This window comes from Symphodus melops (assembly GCF_947650265.1).
Source record: "Symphodus melops genome assembly, chromosome: 4".
NCBI classification, from domain to species: domain Eukaryota; kingdom Metazoa; phylum Chordata; class Actinopteri; order Labriformes; family Labridae; genus Symphodus; species Symphodus melops.
This window is the reverse complement of record NC_136694.1, coordinates 5,047,116-5,069,635: the sequence shown is the minus strand read 5'-3', so window position 1 is coordinate 5,069,635 and position 22,520 is coordinate 5,047,116. Positions and strand designations below refer to the sequence as shown.

General features: G+C 39.8%; 2 protein-coding genes across 6 annotated transcripts; one reads left to right on the top strand and one right to left on the bottom strand.

Annotated features, from left to right (window-relative positions):
- The first annotated feature begins 169 nt into the window (after window positions 1-169).
- Window positions 170-10,856, top strand: cfap92 (cilia and flagella associated protein 92 (putative)). 5 transcript variants are annotated; one of them, XM_079341542.1, is made up of 16 exons: window positions 170-400; window positions 856-1,092; window positions 1,269-1,468; window positions 1,699-1,912; window positions 2,004-2,120; window positions 2,280-2,360; window positions 2,793-2,977; window positions 3,177-4,039; window positions 4,159-4,353; window positions 5,227-5,485; window positions 5,561-5,725; window positions 6,520-6,696; window positions 6,905-7,055; window positions 8,663-8,880; window positions 10,301-10,461; window positions 10,564-10,856. In XM_079341542.1, the coding sequence occupies exons 2-16, from the start codon at window positions 867-869 to the stop codon at window positions 10,748-10,750; spliced, it is 3,399 nt and encodes a 1,132-aa protein (XP_079197668.1). In that variant the 5' UTR covers window positions 170-400; window positions 856-866; the 3' UTR covers window positions 10,751-10,856. The 5 variants fall into 5 exon arrangements, with proteins under 5 accessions (XP_079197668.1, XP_079197671.1, XP_079197669.1 ...); XM_079341545.1 differs by having other exon boundaries at window positions 844-1,092; window positions 1,272-1,303; XM_079341543.1 differs by having other exon boundaries at window positions 844-1,092; window positions 1,272-1,468.
- Window positions 10,857-10,967: 111 nt separating this feature from the next.
- On the bottom strand, window positions 10,968-21,604 carry acad9 (acyl-CoA dehydrogenase family, member 9). The gene is made up of 18 exons (XM_079341546.1): window positions 21,300-21,604; window positions 19,979-20,072; window positions 19,754-19,855; window positions 18,702-18,808; window positions 18,410-18,510; window positions 18,090-18,168; window positions 17,816-17,987; window positions 17,624-17,697; window positions 17,470-17,545; window positions 17,314-17,384; window positions 17,094-17,213; window positions 16,883-17,011; window positions 16,188-16,267; window positions 15,581-15,707; window positions 15,418-15,495; window positions 13,234-13,362; window positions 11,405-11,477; window positions 10,968-11,107 (listed from the first exon to the last, which is right to left on the bottom strand). Exons 1-18 carry the CDS (start codon window positions 21,480-21,482, stop codon window positions 11,007-11,009), a joined length of 1,896 nt encoding a protein of 631 aa, XP_079197672.1. The 5' UTR covers window positions 21,483-21,604; the 3' UTR covers window positions 10,968-11,006.
- Window positions 21,605-22,520: the final 916 nt, after the last annotated feature.

Sequence of the window (22,520 nt, the reverse complement as noted above, 5' to 3'; positions counted from 1 at the left end):
AGACTGTCAATATTATTTAGACTTTTTTTCTTTCTTGATGTGCTACAAATTCTGAATTGAAGCTGGAAGGACAAATATTCCACTCTCGTTTCTTTTACTGCTCGTGAGGAATTCCGACAGCCTCAGCAACACGTGAGAGCAGCTACAAAGACACTGTGCGTCACTACAATGGTTGTCATGGTGACGCGTGGCTCTCACTGAAATCAAATAGTTGGACAGCTGAAGTTTGTCTGACAGCCTGAGTCAATTCAGGGTTTCACTGCGACCAGGATAGCTTCTTTAGACTTTTTATGTGTTAGTAAAGTTACAGAAAGTGTAGGCCTATGTTTGTGTGTCACAAAGGCTTTTTCAAAATTACTTTTGTTAGCATTAGACTTTAGCCCCACCAACGGAAGCTGAGGTGAGAGCACAAGACTAACTAATACAAGTCCAATTTTGATTGTACATTTTAAACCTATGGATTGATTGTTGTGTTATGTTGCCAAAGCTGCATGTTATTTTTGTGATGGAATTTTTAACCTCTTTTTTGTCCATAGAAGAAAAAAAAACAGCTTCATCCTCTCTATATTAAACACTTTGTTGTTTCACGCATAATCAATTTAGGATAGGTTATTATTATCACTTTAAACATAATTTAATCTGTCATGGTTTCTGAGTTTAGATTTTTAGTTCTTGTTTTAGTTCTCCTTGTGTTTCTTTAAATCTTTCTCGGTTCAGTTCCTGTTTTATTATGTGAGATTTGTGATGAACTCTCTGCTGATGATTTGCTCTCATTACAGACTTGATGTGAACTGTAAACACATAAATCCTCCAGCTGTTATTTCTCATTTACACTTTCCACAGTGTTTTTCAAAGAAAGCATTTCCATGGATTCAAAGGCTTTGTCAGAGACGGGTCATTGTAATTCAAAATCTGATGAAGACTGTACAGATAGAAGAAAAAAAGATGCCATTGTCCTTGGGACTGATATGCTGTCAGCAGAGCATGGTTTGGAAAATAGGCCATGTTCTACTGAGGATATCCCAACACACACAGATGACAGCTCCTATTACATCACATGGACAGTTTACATTGCCCTAGCTGTCCCAAGAGGTAAGTTTGCTGCATAGAGTGTGTAAACAATTTACATTAGTTGTTCCAAAGGGATTTCAAAAGATCCTCAGCTGGTTGGATGAGTAAGAAAGTCAATCTTCTTGAGCTTGAATATAAAAAAAATCAAAATTTTTGAAATCAAAGGAAAATCTAATTCTATTTTTTTTCATCATTAGGAGAAGAGGCTGTTTGCCCTGAAACTCAAGAAAAGGCTAATGCATTAAATAAAGACACGTCTGTTGTCTTGAAAACCCATAGAGCTCAGAGCCTGTATCATATTGAATACAAGCTGTTGCCAGGTGACACAGAGACAGTGAAAGTGGATCTGGTTGTGTTTGGCCCAGTGGCAAAAATGTACAAAGACGATGAGGTCAAGGTAACCACGACCTGAATGATTGAATGATTGACCGAATGAATGATTGTGCCTGTGTGTTTCAACTTAATGAACAATTAATGAATCTCCTGAATGAACAACAATAAAGAGCCTACATTGACTAGAGTTACATTTAATTATGGATGATGATGATGTCCTCAACAAAACATTGATAAGAAAAAGAATAGCAAGTACTTTTAATTTGAACAGTAACTGCTTGACTCTTGTTTCAGATCCTCAGGACATGGTATGAAGGGGATCAGATATGGATTGGTTTGATCCAGAACGTCAAGGTTAGGGTTAACAGGGATATGCTGATAAGTCTACTATCCCATAAGATAAAGCTCCAGGTATGGAACTATAAGGACAAACTGTCGAGCCAAGCCCGCTATGACAGACTGAAAGTCCTCAGACTGCCACAGGATACGTCTGAAGATGAAACAGAGAGTACGTTTTAATCTCAGTTTGCCCCAACATGACCCCAAAATGTTACCTTAAGTGTTTACTTTGTTTTATGTCATGATGTATTCACTCCAAGGTGGAATCAAGTCTATGGTTAACACGATGAGAAGGTCATTTCAGAGGAAACCAAACACGTCCAAAAAGAAAAAAAAAGATATCCAGTTAGGTTGCCATTCATATGTGCAACAAAAAGGTAAATCCACGAAGCTTCCCTCGCTGTTAATGAGCTTTAAATAAATGTATAAAGCAACATTATTGTCTATGTATATATTGTCAAGCATTTTGTTAGTAAACATTTAAACGTTCTTTTATGCAAGCTATGATAGAACATCATTTTGCACCTCTTTATTAGGTTTGAAAGAATTCACATTTGAGGGTATCAACACAATTGGAACTGCCTCAGCTGAAATAAGTCCCATTCAGTTATTGGCAGGTGAGTCAGGCTTTTTTTTTTTTATTATTATTTTACTGTATTGATCCCTGAGGGGGATAAAGTGATTTCACTCTGGTGAATGCAACACACACACATACTGTAGGCTCATGCATAAATGCACTGAGGAAGAGACGTCACAGTGACAGAGCTGCCCCAGTCATATGTATGTGTGTGTGTGTGTGTGTGTGTATATATATATATATATTTATATATATATATATATATATATATATATATATATATATAAATGATATATTCACCAAATCTACCTGTGGGTACAAATAAGTTAGCTACCTTACCTTATTCAAACATTTTGCAAACAACTCAAGGAAAAGTACCAAGATGACCAAAATCTGATGGGTTCATCACCTGTGAATATTTGATAACTGGTAGACACTGCATGAACCATTGTTTTTGTCTGTGTTTGTCTAGGTGCAACATCATTGACTGAACACTTCCCAATCTGTTCAGCTGGTGTTATTGAGGTCATGTTCAATATCTCTCTGGACAGACCTTTAATATCTGAAGAACTGAGGGTTGAACTCAATCCGTTGGTCATCACAATTTTGTCAGCCAATTCAATGCCTTTATCCCCATTCACTTTGCAGAGCCTACAGGTAGGCCTTAGATTCACTGTTTACAGAATTAATAACATCACAACTCACACACATTTTGTTCAGGACTTTTGTGTTGATGGCATTGTCTCCTCATTCACCATTAAGAAAAAGTGTTAAGTTCTGAGTGTCAGTACAATTTTATTTGCAAGCTTAGACATTCAGAAAGGAGTTTTGACCTGACATTTTGTCATATTCTCAGGAACAATGTTTGCCGGTATATTGTCAGTACAAGTTCCATAACTTGTCTATGCGCAAAACCCATCCTCATGAACACGGAGCCAACATCTACTTCAGAGATGTGAATGTTATCCTGACTGGCTTGATGAGTCCCAAAGAACTCATTATGTTCCTTTCTGGTCCACCTCTTGAGATAGAGGTTCATGATCGTGACAGAAAGTTGGAAGAACAATCAAAACCTCCAGCAATGTTTGGCAAGGGGTCAGATGATGACATCCTGTGTGGTATAACACCGTCAAAACAGAAGACAGCAAATACAAACTCTTTTGGAATTGCAAGCCTGAACCTCAGTGAGCTACTATGTGGAAAGAAAAGCCTTAAGGCACATTTGCCAATTAAATGTCGCCTACCAACTCCACTGCAGCACTGGGAGCAAAGTGCACGTAGCAGGACTATGTCAGATACATTAGCGAACAATGAGCCCATGCCACAAGGAAATTATTTGGAGGCCAATTCCACACTGAAGGTCAAGGTTGAGCTAGCTTGTCCACTAAATGTTAAGAATGACAGTTTGGAATCAGACACCTATTACAGCCCATTTGGGCGCATCATCTACCTTTTTGATTACCACAACTTGTCTGTGATGACCAAGCTGAGGTCAGAGATCCTTAGAATCAATGCATCCGCCTTCCATCTGGGCTCACGCTCACAGGAAAATATCGAGAAAGCCCTATCGAATTACATAATGAATTTCAAGCTTGATGAGGGCCAGGGTCTGGACTTCGTTACAGGATTCCATGTGGTAGATAACAGGACGCACATCTTTGTTCTTGAAGGGCTGAAACATAAAGCAGTGAAGAGACTTTGGGAGGCTGTTCCGATGAAGTAAGCACAATAACTCAAACTTGCCAAACAGCAAACTAACAGTTTTCAGCTGTGCTGTCTAATTAAATTGAGTGTTTAAATTCCAATGAGAATCCTACAGTATGTGTGATGTGTTGCAGGCTAAGTGGGAGTGCAGAGGAGCAGGTGATAGTCCTCTTCAACTCAAACATAGGTTTCTTCAAACGCATCTATGACTCATTAGATGTGAGCCTGAGTCCCATACATTTATGTGAGTCTTTAGAGACCATCATGAGACAGCCAGTGGTCTACATAGGAGGCACCGTCTCCCCAGCCTGCTTCGAAGCTTTGACAAGGTACAAGGTCAGATAGTTTTCATGTTTTTGGACAAAACGGCTGATTGTCTGTTTTAGTCCATTTACTACAAATAAAGAATATTATGTCACAAACAAACCATGCTGTTATGTTTGAAGCAGCCTTTTTGGTCACTTTGTGAGCAAGCTGTAAACACAACACTGACATTATACCACTGTTTAAGTTGATTACACGGGAAGCACAATTTAGCGTGATTAGCATTCATTTTGTTGCATGTTTCTCTGGAAGTTATTGATGATGATGAATGTGAGTTCAACATTATCCGTTTGTTCTCCATCAACTGCTGCCAGAAATAACTGGCTCTATAGTTTCCAAATATTAACTGTGTTAAACAGTTGTTGATAGTAATAGTAGTATTTAATTTGGTCCACATACTTTTCCATCTGGAAAACACATACAAATACAAAATTCAGTAAAGTCCTTATTGTTTAAAAAGAACTCTCTCAAGTGTTGAACTCCAAAACAATTACAATCCCATCTACACTTGTTTTGGTTTTGTTGTTAAGGATGAAGAACCTGTGTTACTTTAAATGAAGAATAACAACTTTTACTCCAGCAAATAAATAATAATAAATGCATTACAAATAACCTCAATGCCCCATGATAGATAAAGCATTATAACATGCCTTTAAGAGTGAGACAGAAATGATAATTAGCTGAACTCAGGGGTGTCCACCCCTGAGTTCAGCGGCCAAAACGAGAAGTGATGTTTCTTTAGTCTCTTGCATTAATTATAAAGTGAGTCTTTAAATGAATATCTATGTTTATTTAGTTATGACATTGTATATAAATGACATAGTAGACTTCATCAAGATAGTTTTTTTTCATTCTGAGAATACTTTTATTTTTCCCAGGTTAAGCCAGATTTGTCAAATGAGACAACTTAAAGATGTGGTGCAGTGCAACCTCTTCCCCACAGCCGACATGATTTTCAGCATGAGCCAGGAATTTGGCATACAGTGGGAGCAAATAGCAACTGCTGAGGTTGACGGTCCCACTCTGCCCGTCCGGATGAAAAGACATGCCTCGCTTGACATGCACAACACAGAGTACATGAAATGGAGGCACAACAGCCAGCAGCCGAGGCAAAACCAGATCAAGGACTTCATTCAGGTCTGTTGGGTTGAATTAGTCTGAGTTTATTCAACGTTATTAACAGAACCATTAATGTATTACATAATTGTCTAGGACAATATTAAAAAGGTGCATGAGGCCAGTGCACGGTTGCAGAAGCCTGAAGCTGCACTGTTAAGGATGGTCCAGGTCACAGACAGACCAGCACACAACTACAGTATCCAGACCCTCAACTCAAAGGAGCTAGCCATGGAGCTGATCCGCAAGAAGATGGCAGAGGTTCAATCATTTTGATGTGTAAAATTTAGAACAGCTGATAGATAGAGAAAAGACATATTGCATACAGTGCATCTTAATATATCAGGATGTAGCACAGTGGCTTGATTATAGTTGCATGTTTGTGCAGTCTCATTGTTTTTTTTGTCTGAGAAGAAACCACAAGTAACTTTATATGATACATTTATTATTTACTTATCAAGAGTTTGTGAAGACCGAAAAAGGGCTTAAAGGACAGTGAATAACAAAAAACTATATCTGCTGGTATTAGAATGTTACGCTGTCCTGAACACAAAAATAATTAGACCCTAGACTAAGATAATGGAGACTGAAACTTACTGTATCAGGAATCCACAAATTTCAGTTCAAACATTACATTTTTGTACACCCACCCCATGTGCTCTCCTACCTGCTCCTCTCACTACCCATATTACACTCAGCTGTGCAGCAGGTAAAGAGAGGAGGGAGAATCAGGGAGAGAGAACAGAGTTGCATGTATCTAGTTGTTCTGTTCTAATAGTCATCAAATATTGTTGCATTTCTGCATGGACAATATCTACTGCTACTGCTTTTGACTTATCCCACAAGGATAAGGTCACATCATAATAACACACTAATAATCAATTTGTACTCATGCAACTGTGGTCGTATAATTGTAAAAACCTTAATACATAAATCCACAAAAAGAACACTGAAGAAGATGAAACTGGTTTTATTCGTTATCTTTTTGCAGACACAGAAAGAAAGTGTCCAGAGAAATGACCATACATGTAATGTGTTTCTGGTGAACACTTCAGGTGCCAGGGCGGAGGTTCACTTACAGTCAACAGTATCACAGTGCCACATTGGAGCCAGGAGACATGACCTCGAAGGCCGACTCAAGATCCCCCACTACAGTTTGGGTCTCAACTATGAGCAGGACCACAGAGCACCCTAGACATCTAGATGAGGCTCGAGTGGAGGAGCTGAGGAAGGTGAGCTCTTCACCTATCAGTAGTGTGGGGGGTTTTTTACAGGAAAAAGAACATTTAGTTTATGTGCATTCCTTGAATCTTGGCACATGGATAACATTTTTATCACTGTTTACATAGTCAGTATTGTTAACCTTACTGTTCACTTTGGAGCTCTCCAGTAAACAGTAGAGGGTTCAAGTTCTAATATTACCGTTAACTGTGCTTCCAGCCATGGAGAGAGAACATCCTAAATGCCAGCATTTTGAAGCCCACACTTTCACGAGACACATGGGCCTGGAGCCAACGCAACGAGGACTTTCAGCTCTATAGCAAACCTCCCCCTTTTTTCAGCCCATCTCCTGCCTCCATGTACCTGGCTGGTAGGCTCCACTTTGACACTACACAATGAAATACTAGAAACTGAATAGGGGGGGAAGGGGGGGCAGCTTTTATGTGTCCTGAATTTCCCTCGGGATCAATAAAGTATCTATCTATCTATCTATCTATCTATCTATCTATCTATCTATCTATCTATCTATCTATCTATCTATCTATCTATCTATCTATCTATCTATCTATCTATCTATCTATCTATCTATCTATCTATCTATCTATCTATCTATCTATCTATCTATCTATCTATCTATCTATCTATCTATCTATCTATCATGTATAGGGTTATTTGGTCGTTTTTTCTAAATCTTTTACCATGAGTGACTGGCCAAATGTTAATCGCCACATGTCAGATACATATATATGTCCAGTATACCCATCAAAGCACACAGGTGTGAAGGTCAGCATTTGGTCTCAGAATCAAAGAAGAGTTCTTTACAGAGTCGTCCTTTCATATTGAAGTCCAGCCGGCAAATCAAGTGAACCAGCAGCTGTTTTCTGTTGCCTGCTTTGTACTGGGCACGGCTGCTCTTTTTTATTCATGATTCTATCCTTCATCTTTGAAAACGACCAAGAAATATCAAAGAATAACACTTTAATAAAGGCACATAATACAATTGAAGGTGCACCCATTTAGATAATTATGCTTGCATTCAAGCCCCCTGTTAAATCCTCTTCTTCACATGATGGAGGTTTAGATCTGATTATGTTTCAGCAAACAAGTTGCCAGACAGAAATAAACAGCAGCAAATGTAGCCAGTCAACAAATACCACAACACAGCCCTATAAAAAGAGGTTTTAAACATTCACAACAGAGTGCAACATCCGTATTTAATATCAGATCCTCTGTTTTATTGTCAGACCTCATTGTGTCAGGAAAGTATTTTTCCTTTGGTATGTTTTTTTGGGGGGTTTCAGGAAACTATTAGCAAAACATTCCTCAATCTAAATGTCTTTCAAGCACTGTGAGCAAGCAAAACTATTTTTTTTTAAAAAGTACAATATCAAGCATTTGTAACCAGGTTAAACAAGGTGGAAAATGACAGCAGTATAGTTTTAGACTCATTAAGGCATGTTGGACATTCAGCAGAATTTTGATGGAATTCCAACAAACAATTCCTTATGTGCACATACTAGACATCTATTAATTGTGTTTAAAATAAGTCATCAATTATTTATGCTGTGTGCAATGACATATTTCTGACATACTGACCAATGAAAAGGATTGTTTGATAGAATTTTAGAACAGCTGGTAATGCACTAAGTTGTACACTGAATTATTTCCCTCACCCTAAATGTCTAGGCTGTAAGTGTTTGCTCAGCATTCAAGAGCAATATTGATATGTTCTGCATTATGCTGGATAAATTTTTTTCTGCATGGTAACACACTGCAGCACCACACAGGAGAATACATTACACGAAGGAGGATCTTCCATATTGTCAGCAGTGAACACAATCTATTTGTGATGGTGTCTCTGTCAAACCATCCCACCAGGGAGGTCAATGGATAACCTTTATAGTTTTACAAATAATGAAACATTGAGTCTGGAGAGATTTAGATCTGTAGAGTGAAGTTTGTGCTTTGGATCCTCAGGAGACCGTCTGCAGCAGGAGCAGCATGAGGCAGCCAGAAATCAGTACAGTCGCTGGCTGAAGAAGCTGCTTCCAACAGGCAGCAAACCACCAGGCAACTTCAACTCCCCTATCCCACAGTTTAAGTGCCACATGGGAGGAAAGTCAGAGAAACTTCAGGATATACTGAAGGATGAGCAAAAGAAGTATTCACTCAGGAAACCAGGCATGAAATTGAAGGTACATTGTTTTTCATTGGCTAAGCTAACATTACATGGCAAAAAACACAAACCTCAGGTCCCAGATGTGTTTTGGCAGCGGTACACTTTGGGATCATTCACATGTTCTATCTTTAGACATGTTTTGATTATCTAACATTGACAATTACAAACGTAAGACATAGGTGTGACTAGGTGATGGTAAAGAACAGAAATCACTAAAAATGTATTTAACAATAAATTAACTGAACAAGCTGCTGATGAACGTTCTGTTAAAAGCTGTTCAAGCACTGAACTGTATAGATTTAACTCCTCCAAGAATTAAGAGTAGACTACTTTGTTGATAATTAAACCATAATTAACCATTGTATCTAACACATGACAGTCTTTAAAAGGAATAGGTGGAAATGTTTTGTTATATTAATGTCAGGGAAAATATGGGAAGTGGAATCATGCGAGCTGCTGAGTCATTTGTTTGATGGGAAAATGTGTTCAAAGGGGTTTATTATTACGGGTCAGTATGGAGTGTTAATGTCTGACATGACAGAGTCAGCATCTATATAGAAATGAGCAGGAGTATTTGAGGCTTGATGTCATTGAACACATTAGAGGAAAACAGGAATGTAACTTCTGCAAAGATTTAAAGTTTTTTTTTGCTTTGCCTCAAAATTGATCAATAGGATATTGTTTCAGTAAAGCAGACGATCTGTGTTCAATGTAATGCTTTAAATGTAGTGGAAACTTTGTGTCATCGCTAGGCTCTATTGTATAAAAGATCAAAATCAGTTTTTTATTATTTCCACCTTAATAAATCCTCTGTCCTTAAACGTATGAGTTTTATTGAGTAGTGTATTTGTTGGTTTTTATTTGGCAAAAACACCAAAGTCAATGCAAAGAAACATTAAGTTGTGTTGATGCTCAGAGTCCACAGAGGTAAATTCATGTCTGACGACATTCTGGCATTGATAGAAATTGTGAAACATTTTCAGGTGATATAACAAACCTCCATTAGAACAGCTGCTTTACCATCTAATTGGATAGATTTTTCTGTGCATTCGAGTCAAGACAAAGAGAGACACTGAAGTGTATCTTATATTCTATTCTAAGTCAAGCTGTAGCAGTACTCCTCAGACAGAACTATCATGACCCCACTGTGTCTGCAGGGAGTAATCTACAGTGGCTCATGTTCAAAATGTTAAACAAATAAATGTTAAAGTTTAGTCCTAAAATAATTGAAACACGTAAGTTCATTAAAAACATTTTATGTTACACTGTGACTCCCTTCACATTGTTCACAGCTTGCCATGTAATAGATTACTATAAGGTATAATTTATTGAGGCTTTAATTACGATGTTTCACTAAGTTTTTCCTCGCTGTGTTTTTTTGCAGTAGACAGTAATAATCTTTAGTCTGTAGCCAACAGCAGTGTTTTGTTTTGCAGCCTTTTCCCCAACTGTCTGTGATCAACTTAGAAGATTGCAAACTGGTTGAAGAGAAGAAGAGAGCGGCCCTGGCTCCAGGTCCCTGTGTGGACTGCAGCCTCAGCAGCAAAAACAATGCTATCCCCAGACACAGCTCTCAGTACAGCAAGTACCATTACAGGTCAGTTAAGCACTTTTATTCAAACAGATCAAAACAACTAAGCAGACAGTATAGATAATGATCTCAATGTTTTTGTGTCGTTTCATGTGCTAACTCTTACAGTGGATTCAGTAAGCAGCACTCTGTCCTTTATAAACGGACCGCCCTGCCTCTGACCGAAGAGGAGAAGAGTATCTTCAGCTTCCAAAAGTACGCACCCGAGACAAAGGCACGTATGACAGACATCCAGCCTTCACGGAACATTGTAGAAGCTAGAACCCACAAAAACTTGATCTTGTACACTAAATAGGCTCAGAGGAACAATGTTGTTTGGCTCAAACTCCCTAGAAAGTCATCAGACCTCGGATGATATCTTGATTCAATGTTTAACAAAATAAAGTCACTAAAGCAAGAAATCTCTTAATGTGTTAAAAATGTGTACAAACACTGTCAATTCAAGTCAGTTTGAATAGAAGAGCTCATATATATAATTAGGATTGCTAAATATGACTTGTCCATATTGTCCAATGAGAAAAGAGGAGGAAGTGTTAGGGTGACAGGAGAGCTCAGAATGTTCTCTCCAGAGGGTGAGAGCAGACGTAAGCTCTGTTCTCCAAGACCTCCCTGGCGATCTTCTTGATGCTGGCATCGTTGTTCTCAGGAGAGTCTGGAACAAATTGAGAGGAGAATTACAAAACAAGCCGCCTTCTTTGGTTAAATACAAAACACAACATTCTCATAAGTCTGGATGGTGTCACCGGAAAGCCCTGCATTACATGAAGGTCATTAAAAAACACGCGCAGTGTGAAAATGAAAAGCAGCGGGGGGTCTGGGTGTTGGTATGTGGTCTTGGTTGGGGAAATTCTGCAACACATGCAAGTCTTTTGTACTTGAGATGCAGTAAAGAAAAAAAAAAAAAAAAAGCAAGTGTCTGTTCTCAATTACCGTGTTGTATTTTACTTACGTTTTTGCAACTGAGTCATCCAGTAGTTGTTCTTAAAGAAAGCTTCACTGCAGAACGTGTTTGCGAGAAGTACCTAGAAAAAAAGTATGTTCATTCATTAAACCGTGCTGACATGAATCCAAACGGGAAAAAAAAGACTGAACAAAGATGCAGGAGGCAGATTAACACACCAAATGTCAGAATTTAATCAAATGTGAAATAAGAGGATTGGAAACATGGGTCTGTCTGCTGACACGTTGCAAACTAAAAAAAACCCATTATGCTCCGATCAAAAAGTAACACATTCATTTAAACTAAAATTTGGTCTTCTCATTGTCATGTAAAGATTTCAAAATGAACAATCCTCTATAATCATAGTGAGGCCTATTTAAAGCAACATTTGCTTTTAAAATGCTTCACATCTTTGAACCTTGTGTTCCTTCTTGATCCTCAGGCAAAAGCGTGAAGTCTTATAAAAGTCACATATCTATGGATGGTATTCAGTTGGACAGGATCCCTGATGTCTGTGTGTGTTTTACATAAACTACAAAAGGGTGGACCGCTGCCTGTTTGTAGTCCGTTATGCCTGTAGCTACAGTGGACTGCCCATCTGAAACACAGAGGGGAGTGTTGCCAAAGAGGATAATACAAAGCATTCGCTGGCCTCTTTAATGTCTCTCTGTTGAGGGTTATTGCGCGGTGCTTTGTTCTACATCACTGTTTCTGATTACACACACGGCCACTTTGCAGCGTGTGTTTACGCTCTGCCATCCTGTGTCCTCCTTCGCCTCCGTCTGCTCTCATACAAACTGGATTCTCCATCAACATGCGGGACATTCTCAAGCTGCTTTAATGGCTTTCAGTAAACTAAAAGTTGAACGCAGCCTCACCTTATTGAAAAACAAGGTGTGTTTCTTTAAGCCCCAAATTTAGCAAAGACTATTATTACTTCATTATCTGGTTTCTCTCATTACTGTACTGTGTGACTCCACAAATAGAAGAAGCACTCATTTGGACCTGAATGAATGATTCAAGCAAATGATAAGAGCTTCTAATTAAGACGCACTTAAGACATATTTTAATGTTGTGCATGGTAAATAGTAATAAAAGAGCCACATACTGCCTGCTACTACACTTAAACTTTACAACCAATCAAATCCCCCCTGCGGAGGGTGAACACCTGTATCCAGCTTGATGGCAGATGTGACTCAATGAAAAAGCTGATTGTTACCTCTTAACTGTCCTACTTTATACTAACTTCAAACTTTTAAATACAGACACCAGGTACCAGGTCCGTCCTTCCTTCCGTCCTTCCTTCTATGCACTAAGTAGCCTTGTTGTTTCTAGCAAAAGTCCGAACTGAAGCTCTGATAAGAACTATTTAAACATTAACTCAAGTCTCACTGGTCTGTGATTAAATTAGCGGATAATTTTGAATATTCAAAACTGACAATTCAATTGAAAATACACAGCTGTGGCCTTGCTATATTTTTTCTACAGTCACTCAGAGTAAAACTGGAAGGCAGAAACAGGGACTGCTTATATGAGGCATTTAAGATGTGACATGACACATTTGACCCACCCTCCATTCAGTCCCTGAACACACCCTGAGCAGAGAATGATGCTGCTGCAGGTGCCCTGCATGTCCTGTTCAAGTGGCTGAATACAAACACTGGGAGCGTAGTGTCAGTTTGAAGTTGTATAAAATTAGAGGAGAAGTGTGGGCTGATCTGCTGGTGAATGGAAAACTGCTCTGACGTGATGCTTGTAGACGTTATTCTGCAGCTCGACCACCGATGGTTTCACTGCTAAAGCTAGAAGAGTGCAGTGGCTTCGCTCGGCCGTCTCACCTCGTGGTCGTGGTTCCTGAGGCCGATGCTGATGGAGCGGCTGGCTCTGGACAGGACAGCTGTCATGGCGTAGAGGTTGATCAGCACATCTGCTACCCTCTTCAGTATGAGCTGTTCATCCACTATGCTCTGAAAACATCAGACGACACACACACAAACTACGTTCATCTTTGATTTTCCGAGCCCAGAAATGAGTTCAGTTAAATCTCCTTAAGCGTGTCTCTGATATGCCATGGAATAATGACTGGTTGGTACCAAGAAGACAGCAAGAGACCAGCTTTTTCCTACTTCAGACACTCGCTCTCTGCTCGTCAGGAAACACTTTAGATTTTGCTCTGAAGTTGTGATGAATGACTTCCTGTGTTTGGAGGATTTTCAGACACAGACGGCGTGATTAATTCTCGGCTAATCTGTGACACCTATGGTACCTCAGCTGCAGGGGACAGGATGCCCTTCTCTTCGCCAGTTTCAAATCTTTCTGAGTTCTAAGATCGAACCTGACCTCCCAGTGGGAGGGGTTTGGAGTTTAGCCTGTTCCAACATAAATAACTGAAGTTCTGACATTTCATAAAGCTAAACCAGGTTAGCAACTTCAAGCTTCTAATATCAAATGGAAATTAAAAGGAATAATATTATTTTTTTTACATCGGTCTCTTTGTGTTCTTCTTTTGTCAGGGACTACAAAGCAGGAGACACATGCAGGCAGATCATTAGAATACACAAGTTTACACGCGCTGTTAGAACCCTCCATTAGACATTTTCCTCTCAGCTGATTTGTCGACTGAAGTTTGTCCTCCTGGCTCTGCTGATTGAGATGCGATCACAGTAGGGCCCGACTGATATGGGTGTTTCTGGGGCCGTTACAGATATTAATATTGGGGAGAGAAAAAAAAATATGGATGTATCGACTGATGTCTTTGTTAGATCGAAGACATCTCTTGAGCTCAGGCAGTATAGAAGTTGGTCTGCTGCTCCTCCTGTCTCTGCACTCGGACATCTCTCCATTGTCCACAGGTCCTGTTTGTGCATGTTTGTGTGATTAATAAAGTATATTCAATCTAAAGACAATAGGTTGATTTGTCTCATATGGCATGTGTGATTACTAGTTACAGATAGACGTTTACAGATCCATTACTTCACACACACATATCTGTTCTGCTCGTGTGTGTCAGGCCTGTCTGTTGTTGCTTTATGTCTCGTGTGGCTTTGATTCCTCCATTTCTTTTTAGCCCATGGCTGAAAATAAAAAGACAACACATTTTTTAAAAAGCAAAAGCTTGAATTTTCCGAGAATAGATCTGTCTGTCTGGGAGTAGATTGTAATTCAATGCTGATGTTAACCGGAATCTGATTCAAATCACTGCAGCTGAAAGGAACAGGAACTAAGCTTGAGTTGTGGACACCAGGAGTAAGAAGTGGAAAGTTCAGTGGGATTATGTTAAGCCCAAAAAAAGTTCATTTTATGAAATCAACATTACTGTAATCTGGAAATCTTTCACTATGAAAATTCCAACGTATTCAGTTTGGACATAGACACAGCATTAACATCTTTTGCTTCCTTTTTTTTATAGAATGACTTTTGGGCTTTGTATGCCTTTATGTTAGAGACAGGACGGTGGATAGAGTCGGAAACTGGGGAGAGAGAGCGAGAGTGGAGAATGACACGTAAGGAAGGAGCCACAGGTGAACTAATGCCATCAGCTTTGAGGACTTACACTCTGCACGTGGGACGCCGCACTAACCGCTAGGCCACCCGCCCCCCACTGAATCCAATCCTCATCATTTGTAGTTTTCCTCAAATGGGACATGTTGAAATAAGGCTTTCAGTGTTTAAGGTGCTGTTTAAAGCAGCTGAGGACGGCGGAGTGAGGAAGGCCCTCTGAGGACACATCTCCTGCACAGACTCAGCGGATGTAAATGATACAGGAAGTGGAGACTTGGAAAGCTGATCTGTTTCCAAGGCATTCGTAGCTTCTTCGGGAAGGCCGTGATTACAAACGCACGGTCCAAGAAGGAAAAGAGCAGCTGTATGACAAACACTGAAGATACCAACAGATCGCTCCAACAGTTTGTTTATTCAGCCGCTTGAGAGACATGGAAATGTTGTTCACGGGTAAACGGAAACATTTCAGAAAACACTTCCCAGGGCATATTTTCCAGAGTGTAAAATGGATCGAATATTACCTTTCCATATCTGTAGAGCAGGCTCTCCACGGTCGACCCAAAGAGGCTGACATTCTGTTCCAACTTCTTTGCACTTTCCTGTCAACAGAAACCTCCTGAGTCTCCTCAAAACAACTGAAATGATTTAAAGTGTGCACAAAATGTTTCCTTTTAAAGTTCTTACTGCCAAGCTGGGGTGCACCACGCCATCTTTTCCCGTCAGACCCAGGTCCACTGAACCCCCGAACGAGCTCCTCAGCTTCTTCCCCACCATCCCCAAAGCCATGCCTATATTTCCTTTCTTCATCTCCCTGCAGACAGAGCACAGAAACCAGCTTGACATGCAACTGGACTCCAATCAGAAACTAAGGAGCTGAGTAAAAAATATCTTTTATCTGTGATGAAGCTTTTTAGATGAAAGAAAAACTCCATTTAAACCTGCAGCAATCTTTTGTTTTTACTAGTTTTTTTTAATAGTGGTCAAGGAAATCCTTAAATGCAAGTCTAAAGGGGATGGATCAGGTGATATTTTTAATCAAGACATAAAGAAGAAAAATCTTGAATATGAAGATTAAGTGTGTGTGTGTGTGTGTGTGTGTGTGTGTGTGTGTGTGTGTGTGTGTGTGTGTGTGTGTGTGAGAGTTTATGGGGAGCTAAAGAGTGAAGGAAGTGATCGATGCAGCTTCAAACAAAACGTTTTACAAACAATAATCACAATCTTTAGTCGTCTTGTGTCTGAAATCAAGATCTTCTGATTCCATTTTCAGTCTTAGACAGCATTCATATCTTACTTTATCTTTCCTGTGAGTACTTTGCCGGCATACTGCATTCCAGTCAGAGCGACGTACATCCTCAGGATTTCATTGGTCCCCTAAAAATAAACAACGTTAACTAATGCAGAGGCATTTCATTTCACTATGTTGTTTTCTACACTCCATGCAGCCAGTAAAGAGCACAACTCTGATTACATGTTGATATTTGTAATGGTTTTAAATTATACAAGGTTGTCAAAACCTGAGTTATTACATAAAATAAATAAGTTTTTCAATGTATTCTCCCCGTATGACACACGTAAAAAACACTGAAGGTCTACTGAGCTGTAGAACGGCTTAATCCATCAATGAATACGTCATTAGGCTCAACTCAGAAGAACTCACCAACTTTGTTTCTAAAGTCAGATCTGCCATCTAGTGGCCATTGACAGAATTGATAAGAATATAATCCTTGCTTACAATCAACATATGACGTGTTTTACGTATTGTCTAACTGTTCTATAAAAAATGTCCTTCAGCAGTTTAAATGTTATTCAAAGCTAGGCTGCAGGTTGTGAGATTCATCACGTCATTAAGATCATTCTTAGAAAGTCAGACCTTTAACTTCACATTTTTACAGTGTGAGCAACATTTAAAACTCCTTCTAATGTCTTCACGTTTGTTAGCAGTGCGGTACAGCTCTGGACTTAATGAAAGAACAGGAGTGACCTTACCTCAAAGATGGGCAGGATTCGACAGTCCCTGACGAAGCGCTCGTAGGGGTAGTTCTTTGTATAACCCAGACCTCCAAGGATCTGAAGAGCTTCACTGCAACAAATCCAGCCCCCCTCTGAGCTGAAAACCTGAAAAAAAAAAAAAAAAAGGAAAAATCAAATAACCAGTTCTTCTGTTTCATACTTGAGTTTAAATAGAAAGTTCTTTCACCTTAACCATGGCAGCCTCGAGAGAACAGTCTGGAAGGCCCGGTCTGTCCATCATCCCTGCCGTCAGGTACGCCATGCTCTCCATCACAAAGGCATTGAGGGCCATCAGTGCAAACTTCTCCTACGGTTATAGAGCCAACACACACACACACAGCTGCTTTAGCTCTGACTACGCCGAGTGCTGCTGTTTAATCCTGCTACTCAAATGGAGTCAACTTTACCTGAATCATACCAAACTCGCCCAGGTTTTTGTTGAACTGCTTCCTGGTCATAGCGAACTCAGAGGTCATTTCTACAGAAGGTCAGACACAGCGGTTGTAAAACTGAAAGTATGAAAGCGCTTCACAGAAATCTCAGCTGCTGTGGAGAATCTTTACCGATCAGTTTTTTGATCATTCCTGCTGACGAGCTCCCCATACTAAACCTCCCTGAGTTCAGGATGTTCATGGCCACCTGTTCAACACAAAGAAGAAATCAAGCCAACAAGTTAACCGTCCAGATACAGTGAATGAAGAAGAGAACGGAGCTTACCTTAAATCCACCTCCCACTTCTCCAATGACATTCTCTATTGGCACTGGGACGTTGTCAAAGTTCACTTCACAAGCTAAAAAAAAAAAGCAGAACGTGTCATTACTGTACTATTATTTTAAATGACTACTGTACCAACACAATACTACCAAGAGTTTATCCTTCTAGGAGGTTTTTCTTCATGCTGATCTTACTGTTGGATCCCCGGATGCCCAGTTTGTCCTCAAGCTTGCCGTTGGTGATGCCCCCAAAAGCTCTCTCCACGATGAACGCCGTGATCTTATCCTTCTTCTCACCGTCCACGACCACCTCCGTCCTGGCAAACACTGTCATGACATCGGCCATGTTTCCGTTTGAAATCCAAAACTGGTCACACAAACACAAACACAATGAAGCTTGAGAAGAATTGAGGCAAAACAACGACGTGGTGGTCATTCAAAGTTCAGCGGCAGACGGCATTCGCCTCACCTTGGAGCCGTTGAGCAGGTAATGTGTTCCATCTTCTGACAGGGTCGCCCGAGTTTGAATGGAGGCAGCATCACTTCCACTAAAGAGGTGAAACTGAGTGTAAGTCAAGGTAGTTCAACCACGAGACAACTGTCGACCTCCGACAGAACACTGATATCCTTTACGAGGACAATCAGTTGCGTGACAAATGACAGCAAAACTATGGAGAACAACATTAAAGAAATATAGAAATATACATTTCTGTGGTGTGGTTTGGACTTTTTACACACAGGAGAAACAGAACACCTCATTTAAAGAGACAGTGAAGGAGATGCTTTTACCTTCCAGGCTCTGTGAGGCAGAAAGCTGCGATGTGTTCTCCTGAGGCTAGTTTGGGCAGATACTTCTCCTTCTGGGCTTCACTTCCTGCTATCAGAATCCCCTGAAACACCAAGCAGATATAACAAACCACATAGAGGAATATCCTCAATAACATTATTTGTTCTACCAGTGTAGTTATCGTAGACTGACACTCTCTCTGCAGTGTGTCCACATAACAAACATGGAGATAATGAGGCCAGGAAGTTGACAGAGCCATAACAGGAAGTCTCATTTACTTTTGGTTCTTTTTACCTTCAGTCCGATAGCTTGATGTGCAGCCAGAGTCACAGCGATGGAGCCATCTAATGAGGTGATCTCTGCCAGCCTTGCATACATGGTGTTGGACAGTCCCAGACCCCCTGGCAGGACGAACACGAGAAACAGCGTTCAGTGGGTGCAAATAAAACTGCACTTTACGCTAGCACCAGAGTCAATAGGAATTAATGGAGAGCGAGTTACATGCCGGTATTTGGTGCAGTTTACGGTTACAATAACCAGTGCAGTATTGATAACACATCGCATGGGATTACTTTTCACTTAGAAAATGTATTTTGGTTGTTTTACCAATTATAATATGATGTCATAGCTAAGTCTCTGCCATTTGTAACAAACCAAACTGTGTGAAAATCCGTTCTGATGATTATTGCAATTGGGGATAGATCTTCCTCAATACAAATGAATGCAGAGCGAGCGCATCGGAGACCCATCCAAGATGGCGGCCACGCTGATGCGTCAGCTCCAGTCAGTCAATAAGGCGTCTACGTACATTATGTCTATGGTTTGTAGCAGCTGCAGCTAGACCCTTCTCCAAATAAAAGCCCCTCTTAATGTAAGGCCAAGCCCCCTCTTTCTGACCGGCTGCTGACATACTGTATGTAATGAAAAGTAAAGGCAGGTCTCAATTAGACGCCGCTCTGCATCGAGTGTGGAAATACTTATTAGATCATGAAAAGAGAAACCGCGCTTTGAGATCTCTTTTATAGACGACAAACACTGATCAGTTTAAGTAGAAGTAGTTGTCGTCTGTGGATCGAACACTTTGGTTCAAAATGTCATGAATGCTTTCATTCTGTTGTTTTAATCTACAGGTGGGTCCTTTATTAGCAAGCTAACGTCAGCTCGGTCAGTTAGCTACATTAAGAGTTAAGAGTGACTGTAAACCTGAGTGACAGCAGACTTTTACAAACAAGTGATCTCCACTCAAGAATTTGTTTGCATAGTTTAAAATTCTCGTACGCTGGGCACGTTTCCATTCCCACCACAATCGAGTTCATTTAAGTTCGATGAAACCACTCAGCTCTTACCGTACTCCTCAGGAACCATGATCCCAAACAGCCCGAGCTCCTTCAACCCATTCAGAGTCTCTGGAGGGATTCTGGCTTCCCGGTCAATCTTTGCAGAGTCAACTGAAGACACAGTAAAACAACAAACAGATATTCATGCATGGAAGTGATCAGAGGAAACACAAAGCAAGGTCACGAACAATCCCTGCAGAAAAAGTGTGTGATTGACAAGATCTGCTCTCTCACCTTCTTCACTGAAGAATCTTTCCACTGGTGCGACCAGCTGGTTGATCTCGTCCACTTCTTCATTCCCAATCTCTGGATAAGGGAAGACCTCGGCCTGTAGGGAAGCAGACTCTTATAGATGATACCGACAGCAGAGTGATCAACAGCACACACAGTGTTTAGATGAGTTTCTTCATGTTCCTCCACTTCCATCACCTGTGACTTCAAACTGACACTAAAGTCAAATACTGAAGACCTGGTTCTAAACAGTTCATCTTCAGGGAGAGTGCACTGACAACCTGTACTTATACTGCAGCGCCTCTCATAAGCGTTTTTATTAGATGTCTTTATTACTATTTAGTTAACGCTACCTCGGCTCTCGTAGTTCCTCTTTACAGGAGAACTTGCCCATCTACAGTTTTCCGTTTTTTTTTCTTAGCTGCTGTCACTCTGGACATGTCTCTGTGTTGGGATTAATAAAGGTTTATCTTAAATTATTATACGGCACGAACAGCTGTGAACTGTATATTTAGTGTTTTCTTTTTGGAAGCAACTTTAAGTATTCAGATAAAACGCTGTTTAAATCCAATGTTCTATTATCATTATTACAATTATTACACTTCATTTCAAAACTACACTATAAGCTTACCTCACAACACTACATTTGCTTCTCATGTTATGAGGATGTTGTAGCCCTGTTTCATGTTACTTTAGTCTCATATGTGGTTTTATTAAGTACCAGACCGATGTGAGATTTCTGGATCCGATATTCAAAATGACTAGAGGAAAAAATGTAGATGATGATATGTTGGTCAATATCTTTTTTAGATCCTTTTTTCGGTCGGCTGGATGTTGGATGGATGGATGCAGTTAAATGGAATTATTAAACATGTGTGGGACAGATGAAGAAAAGACAGGCACTAAAGTAACACATAAAGTAGCACATGTTCGGGGCTTTTTGGTGACTTATTTTTACTGGCTGACAGATTCATTGGTCTGGCTCCTATATTATATTGTACTCAAAACTTTCTGGTCTTTCTGGATAACATGTTCACTATTTAAGAGGGAGAGTCACGGCCTGAGGAGCACTTTGCCTCCAGCCTTGAAGCTTTTAGTTGAAGTAAGTTTATGTTTGGTTTCATCCATCAGACTTCATAATATCTTTCCGCCAGTGTTTCTATCCCCTCCATGTCAGATCCCACCTCACAGCCTCCTCTAAAGCTCGATAACAGCCAACATGATGTCAGGTAAGGGTTCATCTGGGGATGATGTTTTGGTCCTGTATTTCTCTTCTTCTTTCACTGTCCCACCCCCAGCAGGTCCATCTGTAAATACATCTTACCTTGTTCACCTGACCCAGGAACAGATCCTTGGCATAAGAGAAGTTTCTGGAGTGAGTCTTGATGGCTCTCTGTTGTTGAATGTGGAGCTCTTGTTTTCCGGCGACTCGCACATGAGAGGCGAGAAGCCTCTTTGTGACTTGAACCGATTTCGAGAGGACGACTAATCTATTGACATTCATCATTCTTCCTTCTGCTACAGACCTCTACTTTACCCTGCTCATGTATACAACCACTGTCAGGTTACCTTTCACCTTATTCCGTCTCATATTGATGACGTCCTTACCCAGCTGGTTAGATAATACATTCAAAGACCGTCGTAAATCGTATCCTCATTTTAACATTTCTTAAACCATTGGCTCTTAAACCTCAAACAGGATATTATACTAAATATAAGTATTATATCCAAGTTGAAGGTGTAACACAATACGAAGAAAATACAAATTAAAATAATCTGTTTCAGTTGTACCAAAACTCACAGATAATAGAAGCTCTGGTTCTCACAGACATTTCAAAGGAAGAGGGAGAAATGAGAGAAGGAAGCCCGAAGAGGAGCGCTGTGCGTCGGACAGTCTCGCCCCTTCAGTCTCTTATTCTCAAAAAATAAATAAATAAATAAATAAAAAATAGATAAATAAATAATAATGATAAGAATAAAAAGGCCGAAGGGGAACGATGTGAGTCTAATTAACGTTTAAATAATGAGCCATTCTTACTCAATGCTCATGAAAAGCTATTTGTAACCTGTTTATAATTTTAGCTCATACTGTTGTTTTATTTTTCCATCGTCATTTCTGTCATTTGCACACGTCTAGTCGTATGGGTATCGGATATTTCCGACGGTACTTGAATCATACATAACAATATTTGTGTGGCGGCGCAATATTGCCACTTGGTGACGCACTGTACAAAGAAACGTAAAATCTGTGCGAGTGAAATATTACATCATTTTTATTTGCATTTACAGCCTGTTTGTGACATGCTGGAATACTTTTGATTAAAAAAAAAGAAAGAAAGAAAGAAAGAAAAAACAACAGCATTTTAAGTATTAAGTATTTTACTTTCATCCTCCAAACAGAACAATATTAGGCTGTGGATATAGAAAATAAACATAGCTATAATATATATATATATATATATATATATATATATATATATATATATATATATATACACACACACACACACACACACACACACACACACACTCTCATATATGCTGC

Bases quoted from the DNA above. Each gene is read 5' to 3' on its own strand.
- acad9 (XM_079341546.1), bottom strand. From the start codon at position 21,482: ATGATGAATGTCAATAGATTAGTCGTCCTCTCGAAATCGGTTCAAGTC. The intron at 17,012-17,093 runs GTGAAAGAACTT...TTTTTTTTTCAG, and splicing joins TCGAGGCTGCCATGGTTAAG to GTTTTCAGCTCAGAGGGGGG. The intron at 11,108-11,404 runs GTAAGTAAAATA...AATTTGTTCCAG, and splicing joins GATGACTCAGTTGCAAAAAC to ACTCTCCTGAGAACAACGAT.
- cfap92 (XM_079341542.1), top strand. From the start codon at position 867: ATGGATTCAAAGGCTTTGTCAGAGACGGGTCATTGTAATTCAAAATCT. The intron at 1,469-1,698 runs GTAACCACGACC...CTCTTGTTTCAG, and splicing joins ACAAAGACGATGAGGTCAAG to ATCCTCAGGACATGGTATGA. The intron at 2,121-2,279 runs GTAAATCCACGA...CCTCTTTATTAG, and splicing joins TTCATATGTGCAACAAAAAG to GTTTGAAAGAATTCACATTT.